This window comes from Carcharodon carcharias, chromosome 7 (genome assembly GCF_017639515.1).
Source record: "Carcharodon carcharias isolate sCarCar2 chromosome 7, sCarCar2.pri, whole genome shotgun sequence".
In the NCBI taxonomy this organism is placed as follows: Eukaryota; Metazoa; Chordata; class Chondrichthyes; order Lamniformes; family Lamnidae; genus Carcharodon; species Carcharodon carcharias.
Window position 1 is genome coordinate 117600044 of NC_054473.1, and position 17514 is coordinate 117617557.

General features: G+C 40.3%; 2 protein-coding genes across 5 annotated transcripts in view; both read left to right on the top strand.

Moving 5' to 3' along the window:
• Nucleotides 1-3952, top strand: part of amfra (autocrine motility factor receptor a) — a 71761-nt gene extending 67809 nt beyond the window's left edge. For all 3 annotated transcript variants that reach the window (XM_041191484.1, XM_041191485.1, XM_041191486.1), the window contains one exon: nt 1622-3952. In XM_041191484.1, the coding sequence (XP_041047418.1) occupies nt 1622-1775 (154 nt within the window). In that variant the 3' untranslated portion in view covers nt 1776-3952. The remainder of the gene's footprint in view (nt 1-1621) is intronic.
• Nucleotides 3953-5814: 1862 nt separating this feature from the next.
• The window catches only part of bbs2 (Bardet-Biedl syndrome 2), an 81956-nt gene continuing 70256 nt past the window's right edge, over nt 5815-17514 (top strand). For both annotated transcript variants that reach the window (XM_041192730.1, XM_041192731.1), the window contains exons 1-3: nt 5815-6056; nt 6796-6921; nt 15067-15294. In XM_041192730.1, coding sequence (XP_041048664.1) covers nt 6805-6921; nt 15067-15294 — 345 coding nt within the window. In that variant the 5' untranslated portion in view covers nt 5815-6056; nt 6796-6804. The remainder of the gene's footprint in view (nt 6057-6795; nt 6922-15066; nt 15295-17514) is intronic.

Genomic DNA, 17514 nt, shown 5'->3' on the forward strand with positions numbered 1-17514 from the left:
CCAGAAAACTTGGTTCAAGGGCTAGGTTTTAAGGAGTGTCTTAAAGAGCCTGCTATAAACTCAAATGAGACAATTGCATAACATTAAACAATAAAGGTATCAAATAATTAATTTCTCAATGTTAGAAAGAAAGAACTTGCATTTGTATGACACCTTTCATGACCTTTGGACTTTCCAAACTGTTTTACAACCAATGAGTACTCTTGAAGTTTAGTCATTTTTGTAGGAAATGTGGCAAATAATTTGCACATGTTGGACATGTCCTGATTCTATATCTTTTACCTACATGCTGTTCACTCTTGCTCCCAATGAAAATGATTAGTCTGGAGAAGAATAATTTGCATAAGATATCTTTAAAATAAGCTGCATCTCACCATTATGTCAACACGCAGTACATCGATTAGTAATGCATTGTTGTATTTACAAGTTGGGGAGAGTGGAGAGTGGAGAGTAATTGCACTTCAGTTAATAGCATTGATTTGCTTACAGAATTGAAACAAAATATACAATTGCATACAAGTATTACAACACTTCTTGATGTCAAGGTGAATAGATGCACTTGGTTAGGATGCAAAACTTGTCATGATATGATATTCTGTAACTTTTAGCACTTATGGACAATATTAAGATTTTTAACAAAAACAGAATTACCTGGAAAAACTCAGCAGGTCTGGCAGCATCGGCGGAGAAGAAAAGAGTTGATGTTTCGAGTCCTCATGACCCTTCGACAGAACTTGAGTGAATCCAAGAAAGAGGTGAAATATAAGCTGGTTTAAGGTGTGTGGGCGGGGGGGGTGGAGAAGTGGAGGGGGTTGGTGTGGTTGTAGGGACAAACAAGCAGTGGTAGAAGCAGATCATCAAAAGATGTCACAGACAACAGAACAAAAGAACACAGGTGTTAAAGTTGGTGATATTATCTAAACGAATGTGCTAATTAAGAATGGATGGTAGGGCACTCAAGGTATAGCTCTAGTGGGGGTGGGGGGAGCATAAAAGATTTAAAAATATTTAAAAATAATGGAAATAGGTGGGAAAAGAAAAATCTATATAATTTATTGGGAAAAAAACACAAGGAAGGGGGGGGGAAGAAACAGAAAGGAGGTGGGGATGGAGGAGGGAGCTCAAGACCTAAAGTTGTTGAATTCAATATTCAGTCTGGAAGGCTGTGAAGTGCCTAGTCAGAAGATGAGGTGTTGTTCCTCCAGTTTGCGTTGGGCTTCACTGGAACAATGCAGCAAGCCAAGGACAGACATGTGGGCAAGAGAGCAGGGTGGAGTGTTAAAATGGCAAGCGACAGGGAGGTTTAGGTCATTGTTGCGGACAGACTGCAGGTGTTCTGCAAAGATTTTTAATAAAGAATCAATCCTCAGATGCTGTTGAAAGTGAGTGGGGAAAAAAGTTAGTGTTCTTATTTGGTCGGATCAGTGGAGTGCTGCCATACCTGCTGACAGTGCTCAGTCATCCACCTCTAGACTGCCTGATCATGTTTAAGAGCACATCAAGTTTAGAAATCTGACCATCTGCATGTCTGGAAAAGACTCGTGTAGAGGGATCCATGGGAGGAAAGGGATGATGGAAATTACTGCTTATTGTAACAGTCTGTAAATTTATTTTCTCACAGACGGTACGTAAATAGGAACCAGAATGAAGCAGAATATTTATCTAGTGGGGGCATGTCCTCTGAGCCACCTCTCAACACAGACTCTCTTACTTTGCGGCGTCGAACCTTGGCAGCTGCAGCCGAAAGACGTCTCCAGCAACGACAGGACTCCTAGTTCTGATGATTCAACACCAGGCACCTAGAATCTTGACATTTTCTGAATCACTTGTCTGGCTCTGTTCTTGCAGCAGCAAGAGCAGGGAGAGCAGCATCCCAAACCACTCTGCAAAGTCATGCCATTGAGCTGGGGAGTTATACTATCACATGTACTGTGGCTGCACTAATGGAGCCGGATCTCAACAGTATTTTGGGTGGGAAATGGCATGGATGGTTATTTTTTTATACAGCCTTTGTGAAAATAATAAACAGCTTTTTACCTGCAAACAAAGAAAAAATAGCTGTAAGTGTCTGGAGGCTGCTTTTAAACTTTTCAACTGCGGAACGTATGCAGTCTGCAGGTTTGCCTATGGTGGATTGTGAAAGGCTGTCTGGTTCCAAAAACTCATTGGGCACTACAGCATTGCTCCTTGGGGCCCATCAGCAAAATTGTGCTGAAAAATGACATGTTGTGCGCCATGGTGTTCAGCAGTCAATTTAGTTTCTTCATGGTTTTCCCATCGTACAAGAAGCATGGAACAATTTTATACCTACACCATACACTCGATCCTTTTCCTTTTCTGTCGGTCATATGCAATAATTGTCTCATCTCTGCACGATGCTTCCATGCCTTTTTGGAACAAGGTTTTGATTCTGTTTCTGATTTTTATTTGCGTTCTTTGTTTCAAATGACCCCATGTTATCTGAATTGTTATTTCTGTAATTTGATGCATCCCAACTGTTCATGTCAGTAGTATTTGTCAGAAGCTGGCTGTCTAAGGCAGTTTCAATTCACTTGTCATGGCTGTGGATTGAGTAGCTTTTGATTTCTGCTCAGTTGGTTAGTTAGAAATGAAGTCATATGGATTGGGGCATTGTGATGACCGGTTACAAAGAGTGTGTAATTTTCACTATTCCCACTAAGAAATTAAGCCCAGGTTTGTTCTTAATGGGTTTGAGCAACTTCAACCCACCCTTCCCAGAACTCGCTACCTTAAAAACATGCATGCTGCTCCCTCTACAACCACATGCATTCTCATAATTTGTCGTAAATTAAACATGTAAGAAGCATATGAAAAACATGAAAGCCAGCATCCTGTCCATTAGAGATGTATCTGTTTCATTGGAAATCTAGCTGTGATTTGTCAGAAATGCCCTTATGGTTTTGAATCTTTGGGGGTGGTTGGAAGTGCTTTATCCAGCTGTATGGTGTTTTATGTAGGATCTATGGTACTGATCATGTAACAGCTTGGCAACTTGAGCATTAATTTTAAATAAAATATTGCACGTTTGCATTCAGCTTAATCTCTATAATCAGACGTGCAAATTACAGAATTTGCTTTTTTTTATTCCCCACCCATTTTTTTTAGCTAGTATATTTTGAATACACTTTGATTTTCACTCAAATGTATTATCTCAAATAATGGGGTACTGACCTTTAAATCCTACTAAATATTCCAACATGTAGACATTCAGATTAAATGACTGCCGATTATACACTAAAACACTTGGAGTACTGTGGTCCCTGCTTCGTTTGACTGGACACTTTACCATGAAATAATCACTGCAGTTATAAATAAGTTGTGGCACAGCATTTTTCCAAAAATCTTGCTTTTTGAAACAAATAAAATTCCAACATTTTCTCTTCCATCGGATTAACTATGGCCAACATTTAGAAATTGAGTTCAACCAAAATTATATGGAATTGAGGTAAATTTAACCAATTTTATTTTTGAGTACTCAAAGGAACAGTGTTCTGACCTGTTTTTCAGACCCTGCACATGACTGTGGGTAGGTAGGGATGGCAACTGCTTGATGCTGATACCGCCTTTACATTAGCTTTGTAGATCTATTTTGAAGGGGAGGGGTCCTTCAAATGTCAGTGCAATGTGAATGGTATGTCTTTACTTATATTTTTGACTTTTTTTACTGAACTCAAACCTGATGTAAATTGTGGTAGGAACACTTTATTGTGCACTTGTAAAGGAGCAGTCTCTTCGAGCCTTTTCATATTGTACTGAACACTCTCTCAGGGATGAGTGAAAGTGTAAGACTTTGCAAAAGGCCTTGCTGTGATGCTTTTCCTTTGGGATAGTTTCAAATATACAGTTTGATTTACGTATTTTTAAGCACTATTACCATATTTTTGTTTTATGAAATTATTTAAATAAAATGCATTTTCTGGTTTGTCCAAAATGAATATTGTTGTCCTTTTTTCTTCAAACTGCTTCTCAGTAAGAAGTTTGTTTATATCAAATGTTGAATTGATCATGTCTTGACCTCATACCCCATTCAGTATTTGGTACTCTGTAAACACACTTTTCCCTGATTTTACAAATAAATAGCACTTATGGTAATGTAGTTCAACGTGTGCTATAATAGGGTTTTCGCTCCTTTTCCAGACTTGGAAAGTGTAATTTACACACACAGCCCTGCAATGATTGGCCCTGCTGTTACTTATGTTGTGTGCTAAAGGTGAGGATGTTGATGCTGTAGAATGGAATACTTCAACTATTTTGGACACTTGAAATTTTCCTGTTTTATGCAAAATGCTGAGCCATACAGGCCTGTATGATCCCAGGTTCTGCAAACTTCTGTGATCTCAGGGTGGCAGCAGAGGTGCTACAATTGGACACAATAAAGCTGGAATTGAAAAGGAAAATCTTGTCATGGTGCTTGCTGTTTATAACTTTAGCAGGCTGTGCCACAAATGCAAACTTGCACTTGATTGTGGCTACACTGCTGTCAAATAGTTTTCTGGTGCTTAATTATATTGGCTGAAACATAATCACTTAAGCAAGACATTGAAAAGCACTGTAGAACAGGACTTCCTGAGAAGTGGGGGTTAAATGGGGATTTGGGAGAAAATTGGCAAGCAATGATCACTTTGCTGAGTAAAGCTCTGTTCCTCATACCTATGCATAAAGGCACACAAAGACAGGTTCATTCCCCACACAACTTTCCTATGATCTGATGATTGCCAATGCAGTGTTGAATTAGGGAATCCGCATTGTGAATGTCACTATTTACACTTTCTCTCAGATCTTTGTAGCTTTTGTTTTCCTGCTCTCTTTCCCCCATCACGTTCATAGGTATACTTACTGTTGTATCTTCCATCCTAAAAACTACCCAGTATTGATGCCTTTTGGCCTATTTCCTTTCCTGAGCCTCTGTTTCTAAGGTGAATTGTGTTCAAGGTGTGGAATCTTGACGATGGTTCACCATAGAATGAGTATAAAGCTCCCTCTGTACAACAATGTGTTTTAGGAATACATTTGAGTTTGTCCAATGAGCAATTGTGATATGTTCCCGTTTCCATAATCGGATACATTCTCAACCTTTTAGGAAGTGCAGTGTACATTTACCAGAATGATACCTGAATAGTTTAAATTACAAGGAGAGATAACACAAACTAGAGTTGTATTCCTTGGAGTTTGTTAATTGGTAATGTCATTAAAGCTTTCAACCTGTTAAGAGGATCAAATAGGGTTGATAGAAACAGTTTTTCTGTCAGTCGGAGAATCTAGGACTAGGGGGCATAGTATAAAAAGTTAAAGCCAGACTTTTCAGGAGTGAAATTAGGAAACAATTCTAACTTAGGGTGGTAAAAGTTTGAAACTCCAGCAAATGACATTTGATGCGAGATCAACTGTTAATTTAAAATCTCAGGTCTTTATTGATCAAAGGCATTAAGACAAAGTTCATAAGAATTCACGGATTAGCCATGATCTGATTGAATGGCAGAACAGGCTGAAGGGACTTTATGTTCCTATTGTGGGTCTGTGCAAGAGGACTGGTTGAGTGGTTTCATGGCCTCTGCTTTTGAGCCGTTGAAGGTATTGCAGCATCTTTGAGTCCGGCTCCTCTTGCTATTGGTAACGGGGATAACGCCCCCCCGGTGACGGTAAATGACGTCATTGGTTAGCAACAGAGAGACGCCGAAAGAGAAATCCAGGCAGGAGAGAGCGGGGCCGAAAGAGAAATCCAGGCAGGAGAGAGCGGGGCCGAAAGAGAAATCCAGGCAGGAGAGAGCGGGGCCGAAAGAGAAATCCAGGCAGGAGAGAGCGAGGCCGAAAGAGAAATCCAGGCAGGAGAGAGCGGGGCCGAAAGAGAAATCCAGGCAGGAGAGAGCGGGGCCGAAAGAGAAATCCAGGCAGGAGAGAGCGGGGCCGAAAGAGAAATCCAGGCAGGAGAGAGCGGGGCCGAAAGAGAAATCCAGGCAGGAGAGAGCGGGGCCGAAAGAGAAATCCAGGCCGGGGAGAGCGGAGCTGAGGGAAAAATCTAGGCCGGCCAAGTACAGGTAAACCACGGTGGAGTGGGCTGGGTGGAGCGAGAAAACTGGGATTACTGACATGTAATTACTGACATCACTGGGGCTGCTAGTGTTCAGGGGCACTCGAATTGCTGGAAATAGTACGCCCTTCTGAGCAATCCACTGTTGGGATAATCGACTGGGAGCCCCGCACTCATCTATGGGGATAGGACTATCCGAACATCTAACAGTCCCTAGAATCCCAAATTAAATTTGCGTACATGGAAATTGTGTTTTCCAGGGCAACCAATAGCAAAAGGCCTGAACTTAACTAAAATCCTCCGTGTTCACAATTCGATATCACTCAGCAAATGTTCATTTGTTGCTTTAAAATATCTGTTATACCATAATTTCACACTTCACCTTAATCCATAATATCCTATATATAGTCCATATACTAGTTCTGTTACATACCTTCAGCTCAGTTACTTGTCTGTCTTTGCACTTAACCAGTAGTGATATAAACAGAAAATGTCTTAAGGATCTATTGAATAGAATAATTGTGCAACGAATGGACCTAGTATGTAAAGTCAGCTCTGTTTTTGCACCCTCTTGGGATCAATAGACTGTACCCTGCGTTTCTGATGCCATTAGATAATGATCCTGCTCTTCTCTGGCAAAAATCCAGCTTTTTTCCCCTAAACAACTAATTTTGCAAATGTATTTTGTGATTTAAATTTTCTGTTCAAGGTCATTATCGTTGCTGTATCCACTTCTGTATCTGCAGGTAGCAGCCATGCTTGTCCCAGTCTTCACCCTCAAGTTAAACCACAAAATTAACCCCCGAATGGTGACTGTGGGGAAATACGATGGCACACACCCCTGTCTAACTGCTGCTACCCAGGCTGGCAAGGTACTGCCACTCAAAGTATTGTCACTGTGAGAGGTTGTAGTTATCAGTAGGGGCACTGAGTCTGTAACAATCAACTGTAATTGAATTATGGGTTGTAACTTCAAATTAAGACATAAGGAGCTGAAACTACCACAGGGCATTGTTTGGCAAATATGACAGCACACAGCTTTGTTTAATCATTGCTGCTCAGGTTGGCAATGTGATGCAGTACCTCAAACTATGAAACTGCTGTGGGAGGGATGGTAACTGTTATTGTGGGGCTACAACTGTCGATGCGAGAAGTAAATGAGTAACTATCAGCAGGGGGCACCAAATAAAGAGCTGTAGCTATCAGCAAAGGCATAAAAAAAGAGATGGAGCTATCAAAAATCACAATTTGCATTCTTATTGAATCTTTAAAATAGAGTGTCCCAGACACATTGCAGAGGCATTAGAAAAAATAAATGACAAGCCAACAAAGGAAATATTGGGAGGTAACCAGTTGAAGAGGTGAGTTTTAAGGAAAGTCCTAAAGAGGGAGAAGGGGGGTTTTAAATAAGTATTTGCAGTGTGAGGCATTGTCATCTGAAGGCATAGTTGTCAGTGATGGGGGTAGGGTGGGATGGCAAAGGGAGGGGAGATGCACAAGAGACCAGTGACAGAGAAATGGAGAGTTTGAAGAGTCAGTTATGGGGCTGATGTAAGTTGCAGAGGTAGAGAGATGATGAGGCCATCTAAAGGTTTAAACACGAAAATTAGATTTTTATATTTTGAGGCATTTGGAGACCGGTAGTCAGTATAGGTCAGCAAGCACAGTGATGATGGTTAAGTGGGACTTAGAGTGGAATATAAGTTTATAGAGTGTGTAGAATGGGAGGCTGGCCAGTAGAGCATTGAAATAATCACGTTCACAGATGTCAAAAGCGTGAATAAAGCAACAGATGGGCTAAAGCAAGAACTAAAGCAGAGATGAAAGATGGAGAGGGTATGGGGTTGGGAACTCAACTCAGCATCAAATACGGGGTTGATGTTGTAAATATACAATCAAAATCGGTACAACATGGAAAGAGGCCATTTGGCTCATTGTGTTTGTGCCAGCTCTCTGCCAGAGGCTACTTCCACTCCTTCGCCTTTTCCCTGTAACCCATCTAATTCTTTCTTTCCGGATAATTGTTCAATTCTCTTGTGAGAGCATGATTGAATGTACCTGCATTACACTCTCAGGCAGAACATTCCAGATCCTATCCACTCATTACGTAAAACATGTTTTTCCTCATGTCGCCATTACTTCTTTTGCCACTCACCTTAAATCATGCCCTCTGGTTCTCAATCCTTCTGCCTACACACAGTTTTTCCCTTTTTACTCTGTCCAGACTCTTTGTGATTTTGAACATCTCTATCAAATGCTGTTTGACAGCATCTGCGGAGAGGAATACAGTTAACTTTTCGAGTCCGTATGATTCTTCATCTGTTCTGATGAAGAGTCATACAGACTCGAAATGTTAACTGTATTCTTCTCCACAGATGCTGTCAGACCTGCTGAGTTTTTCCAGCTATTTTTGTTTGTGTTTCAGATTTCCAGCATCCGCGGTATTTTGCTTTTATATCAATCAAATCTCCTCTTAACCTTCCCTTTTCCAAGAAGAACCACCACAGCTCCTCCTAGCTATCCACAAAACTGAAATTCCTCATCCCTGGAACCATTCTCATGAATCTGCATTGCTCACTAATGCCTTCACATCCTTTCACTCAGCCAGAGATAGTGGCGCACGATAGGGATGGAATTGCTGGCAAGGGTACAGAGTTTGTTACAGCGACCAAAGATAATGGCTTCAATCTTACCAATGGCTAACTGGGAGGAAATTGCTGTTCAGCCATGACTGGATGTTGCATAAGCATCTTAACAACATAGGCTGTGGAGGGTTCAAGAGAACAAGAAATGTTGTTGAGATACACATGGAATGGAGTTTTCAAGAGGAAGCATGTAGATGGGAGGATGAGAAGCGGACCAAAGATGGATCTTTGAGGGACTCTGGAATTAATACTACAAAGGCTGGAAGACAAAGCATTACTAGAATTATTCTGGCTATGATCAGATAGATGTGATTGCAACCAAGCAAGGACAGTTCCACTGAGCTGGACAATGGTGTAGAGACTTTGGAAGAAAATGGCTCGGTCGACTGAATTAAGGGCCGCAGAGGAGAAGGAAATTTAAACACCATAGTCACAGTTATAGAGAATGTAATTTCCTTTAGAACTGTTTGGAAAGTCAGCAGGGAATGAAATCTGATTAGAGATATTCAAATTGATTTGCAGAAAAGATGGACATGAATTTGGAAGGTGACAACACACTCAAGCTACTTGCGGAAGAAGGGGAGATTAGAGATGTGACAGTACTGAGGGATATTTAGTGTCAGCACACTGACTAGGAGGGGAAGGTCAGCATTTTAGTTTAGAATCCATGGCCTGGCCCCACCCTAACCTCACCCTGCCCTGAACCCTCCAATTCTGACCACTTGAACATCCCTAATTTTAATCACTCCACCCTCTGGGGGCTGTGTCTTCAGTTCCCTAAGCCTTAAGTTCTAGAATTTCCTCCCTATTTCTCTCCATCTCACTTTCCTCCTTTGAGACACTCCTTACAACCTACATCTTTGACCAAATTTTGGTCACGAGTCCTAGTATCTCATTATGTGGGTCGATGTCATATTTTGTTTTACAATGCCTCTGTGAAGTGCCCTGTGATATTTTATTATGTTAAAGGTGCTATACAAATAAAAGTTGTTGTTTCGTTGGAAGCATGTCAGAGGTGCAGGAGGGGGCCTTGGAAAGCCATGCAGAGAAATAGGAGAAAAACTAGAGAAAGATGTAGATCAGAAAAAGAAGAGGGTGTCATGGGTGGGATTCTGTTTGGTGGATTTCCGGAGGGGTGAAAATGAGGCAGTCTCAATATTATTGTCAAAGGAGCTCATAGGTCTTCAAACTTGTTGGAGGTAAGGATAGCTGGGTGGGGAAGAGGGGTTTAAGGAAATGGTTGCTAGGATTATCCTGGTCCCTAGGATTATCCTGGTCCCACCATCGGCATGGTGATTTGGGATGGGGAAAGTGGTGAAAATTATAGCCTGCTGGGGAGGCTTTAGTATGGCGCCAAAAGTAGCCGCTCAAGAGCCAAGTTTCCATCAACTCCAGATGTTAATGCAGTCATCCAAAAGAAGGACTGGATGCCAAGGATATTTGTTAAAAAGTGAACAAACCTTCTGGAGGGAATTGCAGACAGGATCACTGACAGAGTCCAACTGAGTGAGCAGGATGAAATAGAAGTTAGCAGGGTTAACCCCAAGCGTGTGTGATGGGTGGGAGCATCAGTGACACAGAAGGATGGGGTTGCTGCTCATAAAGAGGCACTGGTTGATGCCTTGCTAGGATTCATTAGAGAATGCCAAGTGGGATTCAAGCCTGTAAATGGTTGGAAGCCAGAGGATTAGTCATGGGTTGAGGTAGGGATTGTGAGGACAAAATTACTCAAGAGGAGAGAAATGAAAGATGGTAGGCAAGACTGGGCGATAGGTAGGGAAGAACAGAAGAAAAGGACTCAAGGGAAAGAAAATTGAGATAAAAGTAATCTGCTTGGATCCAGAGTAGCGGCTAAAATATATGCAGAGCTCCCAATTTGCGATACATGGGCATAACAGAAGCTAAGAAAGACATAATAAATAGAGAATGTTTACTCTTACTCCTGCTGCTTTGTATCAGTGAACACACTGAGTGAAGGGCTGTGACTATCAAAGAAGCCACTGAGTGAGAGAAGCAGTAACTATCAGGGAGGGCATTGAGATGAGGAGAGGTAACTATCAGGAAAGGCACTGAGTGAAGAGCTGTAACTATAGGGGGAGGGGGTGAGGTTTACAAAAGGAGGAGCTGTAACTGTCTGCAAGGGACTGAATCTCAGGGCATTGGCTGGTGTAACATAATTACCAATGCAGATATTGAACTATTATTGATTATAAATCTGTCCCATGTTTTATTGCTGTTCAAACACATAATTGTTTTATTTTCAACAACCAGGGCATAATTTCCACCAGTCACAATTTAATCGGCAAATTAATTTATAGAATTAAAATGCATAGGATTTTATAATCATTCTTATTGTTGGCTCCATCATGTGTTGTTCTGAAATCCTGCAATATGGGTATATGTTGTATGTGTGTGTGAAGGGGAAGTGAATGAGTGAATGAAGAAATAAGGAGTTAAGTAATGAAAAGCAATGGAAAGTACCCACCATGACCTTAAAGAGGCTTCCAAATTTGTCATCCTGCATTCACACTCTTGCTTCCATAATCTTGATAGTCGTCTCCTCATTGGGACTGAAAGGTCATTAGCTTTAGTGACTTCCCTTCTGTCTAGAAGAATGTCTGTTGTTGTGTCTGGTGGAAAGAGAATTATGAGAAAAGATGAGTACTAGTCTAGTGCTTAAGATGCTAGCCACGTTAGATAGATGAGTGAACCCATGACATTAAGGAAGTTTGTTTCAATATGGTACCTTGTGTTTGTTACTTGCCAGATTTGGTGGGCAACACAAACAGTACTTTGATTCCAAGTTGATTACATAATACCTCTATTACACCCCTGCTTAGAAAGAGGGAAAGGAATAAACCCAACCACTACAGGCTAGGTTAATAAGGGAAAGTCTGGGAATAAGGGAATGCCTAAGCACTTAGAAAATAGAGCATTTGGTAAGGTTCCCTGTATTCTTCTTCTTCAGCTGCCAAATTGACAGTGAACCAAGTGAATTATCTTCGCAATACAGACTGCAAAATGTCTTCCTTACCAGATACGGGCCACATAGAATTATAAAATGATACAGCGCATTGTGCCGGCTCTTTAGTTCCTATCCGCAACTCTGGTTTCTGCCTCTTAGCCAATTTTGTATGCATGCTGCCCTAGTTCTTTTTAATCCTTTTGACTTTAATTTTGTTAACAAATCTGTTATGTGATACTTTGCAAACCCCTTTTGAAAGTCCATATGCACACATCAATCTGTTCCTTTAAAACACATGATCAAGTTGGTCAAACACAATTTGCTTTTAACAATTTTTGCAGACTTTCTCTTATTAACTCATATATATTCAATTGCTAATTAATTTTGTCTTCAATAAATTAATTATCAATTATTATCTCTAAACGTTTCTCCACCACCAATGTTATGCTGACTAACTAGCCTGTAGTGGTTAGATTTATCCCTTTCCCTCTTTCTAAGCAGGGCTGTAACAGAGTCTCTGCAATTTCCCTACTTCCTTCCTTTAGTAGCCTAGAGTGCATCCCATCCTGACCAGGTGAAATTTCTACTTTGAAGACTGCCAGCCTTTTAAGTGCATCCTTTTTATCTATTTTTATCCTTTCCAATATCACTGCTGTCTTCTCTTTTACTGATACATAAGCAGCATCCCATTTCCTAGTAAACAAATACATGCAAAATATTTTTTGGTCCTTAATAGATTCCACCCAAAAGAAAATTAGGAACAAGAGGATACACTTCTTAGTGTGTGATCTCAGCTTGTTAAAATATGCTGATGGCATTCCTAGCATTTGGTGCTAGATGTGCTGGGAGTGCACAGAGTGGGTATGGAGGAATTATTGTACCATCAGCTCTTAGAAGCTGCTGGCTACCCAAAAGTTGTGTTTCTTTATTTGGAAGTAAAATAATGAGGGTCAGAAAGGCTGACTACCTTTTTACTATTTGTATGTTTATAATAGAACTTTACGTTCCATTTTACTTTAACCACCAATCTATTTACATCCACAAACATGTGGTGCTGCATTGATGGGCTAAGGCACCTTTTTTCATGCCTCTATTATGATATACTTGATTCCATAATGGCCCACTTCTCAAAAAGAGACCTTATGCACGAGGGCTTCAAAAGCTTGACTGCAGAATGAAGCCCTTCTGACCCCCGTTATTTGTCGTCCAAATAAAGAAACACAACTGTTGGGTAGCCAGCAGCTTCTAAGAGCTGCTGGCACAATAATTCCTCCATACCTACTCCGTGCATTCCCAGCACATCTAGCATCAAATGCTAGGAATGCCATCAGCATATTTTAACAAGCTGAGATCACATATTAAGAACAGCATCCTCTTGTTCTTAATTTTCTTTTTATTCAATCATGGGATGTGGGTGCCACTGGCTCGGCCATCATTTATTGCCCTTGAGAAGGTGGTGGTGAACCGCCCTCCTGAAATGCTGCAGTCCATGTGATGTAGGTACACTCAGAGTGTGCTAGGGAGGGAGTTCCAGGATTTTGATCCAGCAACAGTGAAGGAACAGCAATATAATTCCAAATCAGGATGATATGTGACTTGGAGGGGAATTTGCAGGAATAGCTTCCCATTCAGTTGGACTATGTTACTAGCTGGGTTTAGCCATGGCGAATGACTAGTTATGCTAATTAGGCAAAAGTTGCTGTTATCCAGGCTTGAAGTATTTGGCAGGTATGCATGTATTGAATAAAGAACAGGTAGGATGAAGACATAAAACAGAGACTAAATCTTGATTTTTCAGCGTATCTTTAAGACATTTCATAGGATGTTTGTCGGTGTACATTCATGTCTTAAGAAACTGAAATTTTTATTCTGAGTGTAGCTCAACTATATACTGTACCTTTCACTAGGTTAGTCACGGGTGATTGAATAAATCAAAAAAGTAACACAGCCTGCCTTTGGATTTAGCTCCTTAATCCTGTTCCACCATTCGTTGAGATCATGGCTGATCTATGATGTAATTCCACATACCTGCCTTTGCCCAATATTCCTTAATGCCTAATGGAAATCTATCAATTTAAAATTAACAATTGACCCAGCCTAAACTGCTGTTTATGGAATAGAGAATGTTAAATTGAATACTTGGGAACAAAGAAGATAGTAGATTGTCATGGATAGGGCTGTATTTTTTTCATAGTGTTACCCATAGCAAATCCTTGTGACTTTTGCAGCCACTGTAATGTGTTTTATTTTCCTTGTCACACATGTAATGATTGATTGATTGCCTTCTTTCCTTGTTCCTCTCTCTTCCCTAAACCAGAATTTTTTAATGTAGTAATCCACTCCTAATAAGGAAGAAAGACATTATCTCTCTTTATTTTGAAAGAAAGGCACAGAGGTTTCATGTGTAATATCATTTCCTATAACAGACAGAAGGCACTGTAAATCTAATTTTTCCTCTTTAGCTATGAAGTCACTGTTTCAATCTTTGAAGTACTAGACATAGCTTCCCTTGGTGACGCATTTGTTATCATGTTGTTGGTCATGACATTTTATCCAAATCCCTTGTATCGGTTTTTCATTGGCAATATTTAAAACAAATAAATCAGAATTGGATAATGATTTTGGTCCTAATAGTAACTACCCTGGTTATGTATGAGATATGTTAGTGATGCAGCTCCCCTACAGTCAGTTGTGGAGTGAGTTTCAAGAATAAATGTGAATAACATTTCACACATGTTCATATTTCTGTTATGCTGTATAAACCCTAACATTAAATGGAATGGTGATTCAAGAAATGGGTATTAATTTTATTCTAATATTTTGCCCACTTGATTGGCACCTCTTTCACAAACATTCACTCCCTCCACCACGGACAAACAGTGGCAGCAATGTGTACCATCTACAAGATGCACTGCAGAAACTCATCAAGCCTCCTTAGGCAACACCTTCCTAATCCACAACTGCTGCCATCTAGGACAAGGGCAGCAGATGCATGGGAACACTACCGCCTGGAAGTTCCCCTCCAAGTCACTCACCATCCTGACTTGGAAATATATCACCGTTCCTTCACTGTCGCTGGGTCAAAATCCAAGCACTCTCTCCCTAATAGCACTGTCGGTTTACCTATGCCACAGGAACTGCAGTAGCTCAAGAAGGCAGCTCACCACCACCTTCTTAAGGACAATTAGGGATGGGCAATGAATGCCAGCCTAGCCAGCGATGCCCACATCCTGTAAATTAATTAATGAATTTTAAAAAATATATAAGATGGCTCAGTTGCATTCTACTGTGACATTGGAACAACCTTAGTGACATCTTGTATTTCACGAGGGGACACAATTTCTCATGCTTTAAGCAGCACAGTATTTGTTCACTGTGAATAGTAACTGTTGATATGTTTGATTTAGGTTTTTATCCACAACCCCCATACCCGTAGCCAGCAGTTTGCCTCCAAACACTTATTGCAACGTGGCCTGGATTCTGATACCTCCCTCCTGAACATAAACCAGAGTGTCAGCTGTCTTACTGCAGGAATACTAAACCCCAGAGATGGCCATGACATGCTGCTTGTGGGCACCCAGACTAACCTGCTGGCCTATGATGTACATAACAACTCTGATGTGTTCTACAAAGAGGTAAGGTTTTAACTAATCACATTAACTCACAGGGAGTTTGTCCTACAGGCTTTAGGAAAAGCCCTATTAAAAATTTCTAGATATTTTTAGGCAAGAAAATCCTTTTTGAACATTTGATGAGGTTTGATTATGTTGAGCCAATTTTTCCCACTGGATGGTGCAGTAACATTGTGTGTTCAAAAGAAAATCTTTGCACTGTCACATAACCTGATCCAGCCACTGTTCTTGATCACTTGAAAACTGATTGGAACTCTGTCATCAAAAATGTAAGTAATACTTTTAAACTCATCAATTCTTCAATACCACATTTTTTCCCCATATTTTTTGGCGTTTTGTTTTGGATTCCTTTAGAGTACCAGAGCCACAGACAAGAATGCTACAGTGTTCTGTGGTGCATGTCAGATTATTTTTAATTTAAGATACCCTCTTCCTTGTGACAACCAAGTGACAACTTCTAACCGCCTTCTTAAACTCAACTTTTTCTCTCTCTCTACTTCTTTGATTACTTGGTTTTTCATCAATTTTCTTCCTAAGTTCTTTATCTGTCTCTGTTTCATCACTGCTTGAGGTATAAAGAGGGAAATATAGTCAAATGCAACTCCAAGGTGTGACAGGGGTCTGAATTTATTTTGACATTTTAGTAAACTGCCCAACTGTAGATGAAGATTCCAGCATGAATCCACTGTTGTTTCATGACTGCATGGTTGGTTTCAATATTCCGCAGTGAGCAAAGCTTACAACCATGGTGAATAATCGGTAATTCATAGACATTTCTCAATTACCATTATGAAAAATATGCAGGTACAACTTAAGATTCACCATTTATTTTAACCTCTGAGACCCAAAATAGGATCCACTGTATCCATTTGTCTTCTCACTTTAACCTGCACATCTGCAACATTTGCTGCATGCCCCCAAATCTTAATTCTGACCATTTTCATCACTCCTTCATTGTTCAGTTCTGTCTGTCCATTTGACAATTTAAAATAAAACGTTTGTTGGGTCCTCCATCTCTAGATGCCAGTAATACCTTTGCTCTTGATGGTATCTATCCCAACATCCTTGAGGTATATGCCTCCACATATCACATATTACCTATCACGTCCCTGAAAACTGTCTTATTGCTAGTTTACTACTCCTTCAGATTGGACATTTACCCATATATATCATATCGTTAAAAAAACGATATCCCCTACTATAAAATCTAATTCTTTTTCCCCAAAACTATCAATCATCTTGGAAATTCTGACATAAACTACAATAACTAGTAGGATTTTCACCAGTGTGACTATTCCACTCGTGATCTTGTGTTATTTAGTTTTGCAGTTCTGCATGTGCATATGTTTTTGTTCTATTGTTGCCAGGTGTGACCTTTAAAGCATTTGGCTGAATCTGACACCATGCATTTCTGAATGAATTAGCGTCATATGGCCTGCTAGCAATCCATGTTTATAGCTATGTAAATTTGTCTGGAATGATTCATTTGTGGTTCAGCTGGTAGCACACTCTTCCCTGAGTCAGAAGATTGTGGGTTGAAGTCCCACTCTAGAAACTTGAGCACAAAAATCTGAAGGAGTGCTGCACTGGCAGTCTTTTGGATGAGATATTAAATGGAAGTCCTGTCTACCCTCTAGGATGAATGTAAAAGATCCCATGGCATGAAGGATTGAAGGGCAGTTTTTCCCCAGGTATCCTGACCAATATTTATCTCTCAATCAACATCACTTAAAGTTTTTTTTTGTCATCATCACATTGCTCTTTGTGGAACCTTGCTGTGCATAAATTGGCTGTCACATTTCCTACATTAAAACATCAATCACACATCAGAAAGTACTTCCTTGGCCGTAAAGTATTTTTGGATGTCCTGAGGTCCTGGAAAGTGCAACATAAATGCACTTTTTCCTCCTTCTTTTATCTGTTTGGTAGTTGATATTTAATTTTTGACTCTCTTCCTTTCCCTTAATTTGGTGTTCCTGACTCCCATTCTATCCTTTCTTCAGATTTTGGTGACTACCTTCACTTGTGCTACAACCCCACTCACTCTTGTCCTAATGATTCCATTCTACCTTCATCAGCTGCTTTCAGGTCATTGTACTCTGTGTTCACAATCTCCAGTTCAACAAATGAATCAGTATGCCTTGATCCTTTGTGCCAGTCAGTGGGAAAATGAAAAAAACTGAAGAAACATGGGGTGGAATTTTACAGTTCCTCCCACTGGCA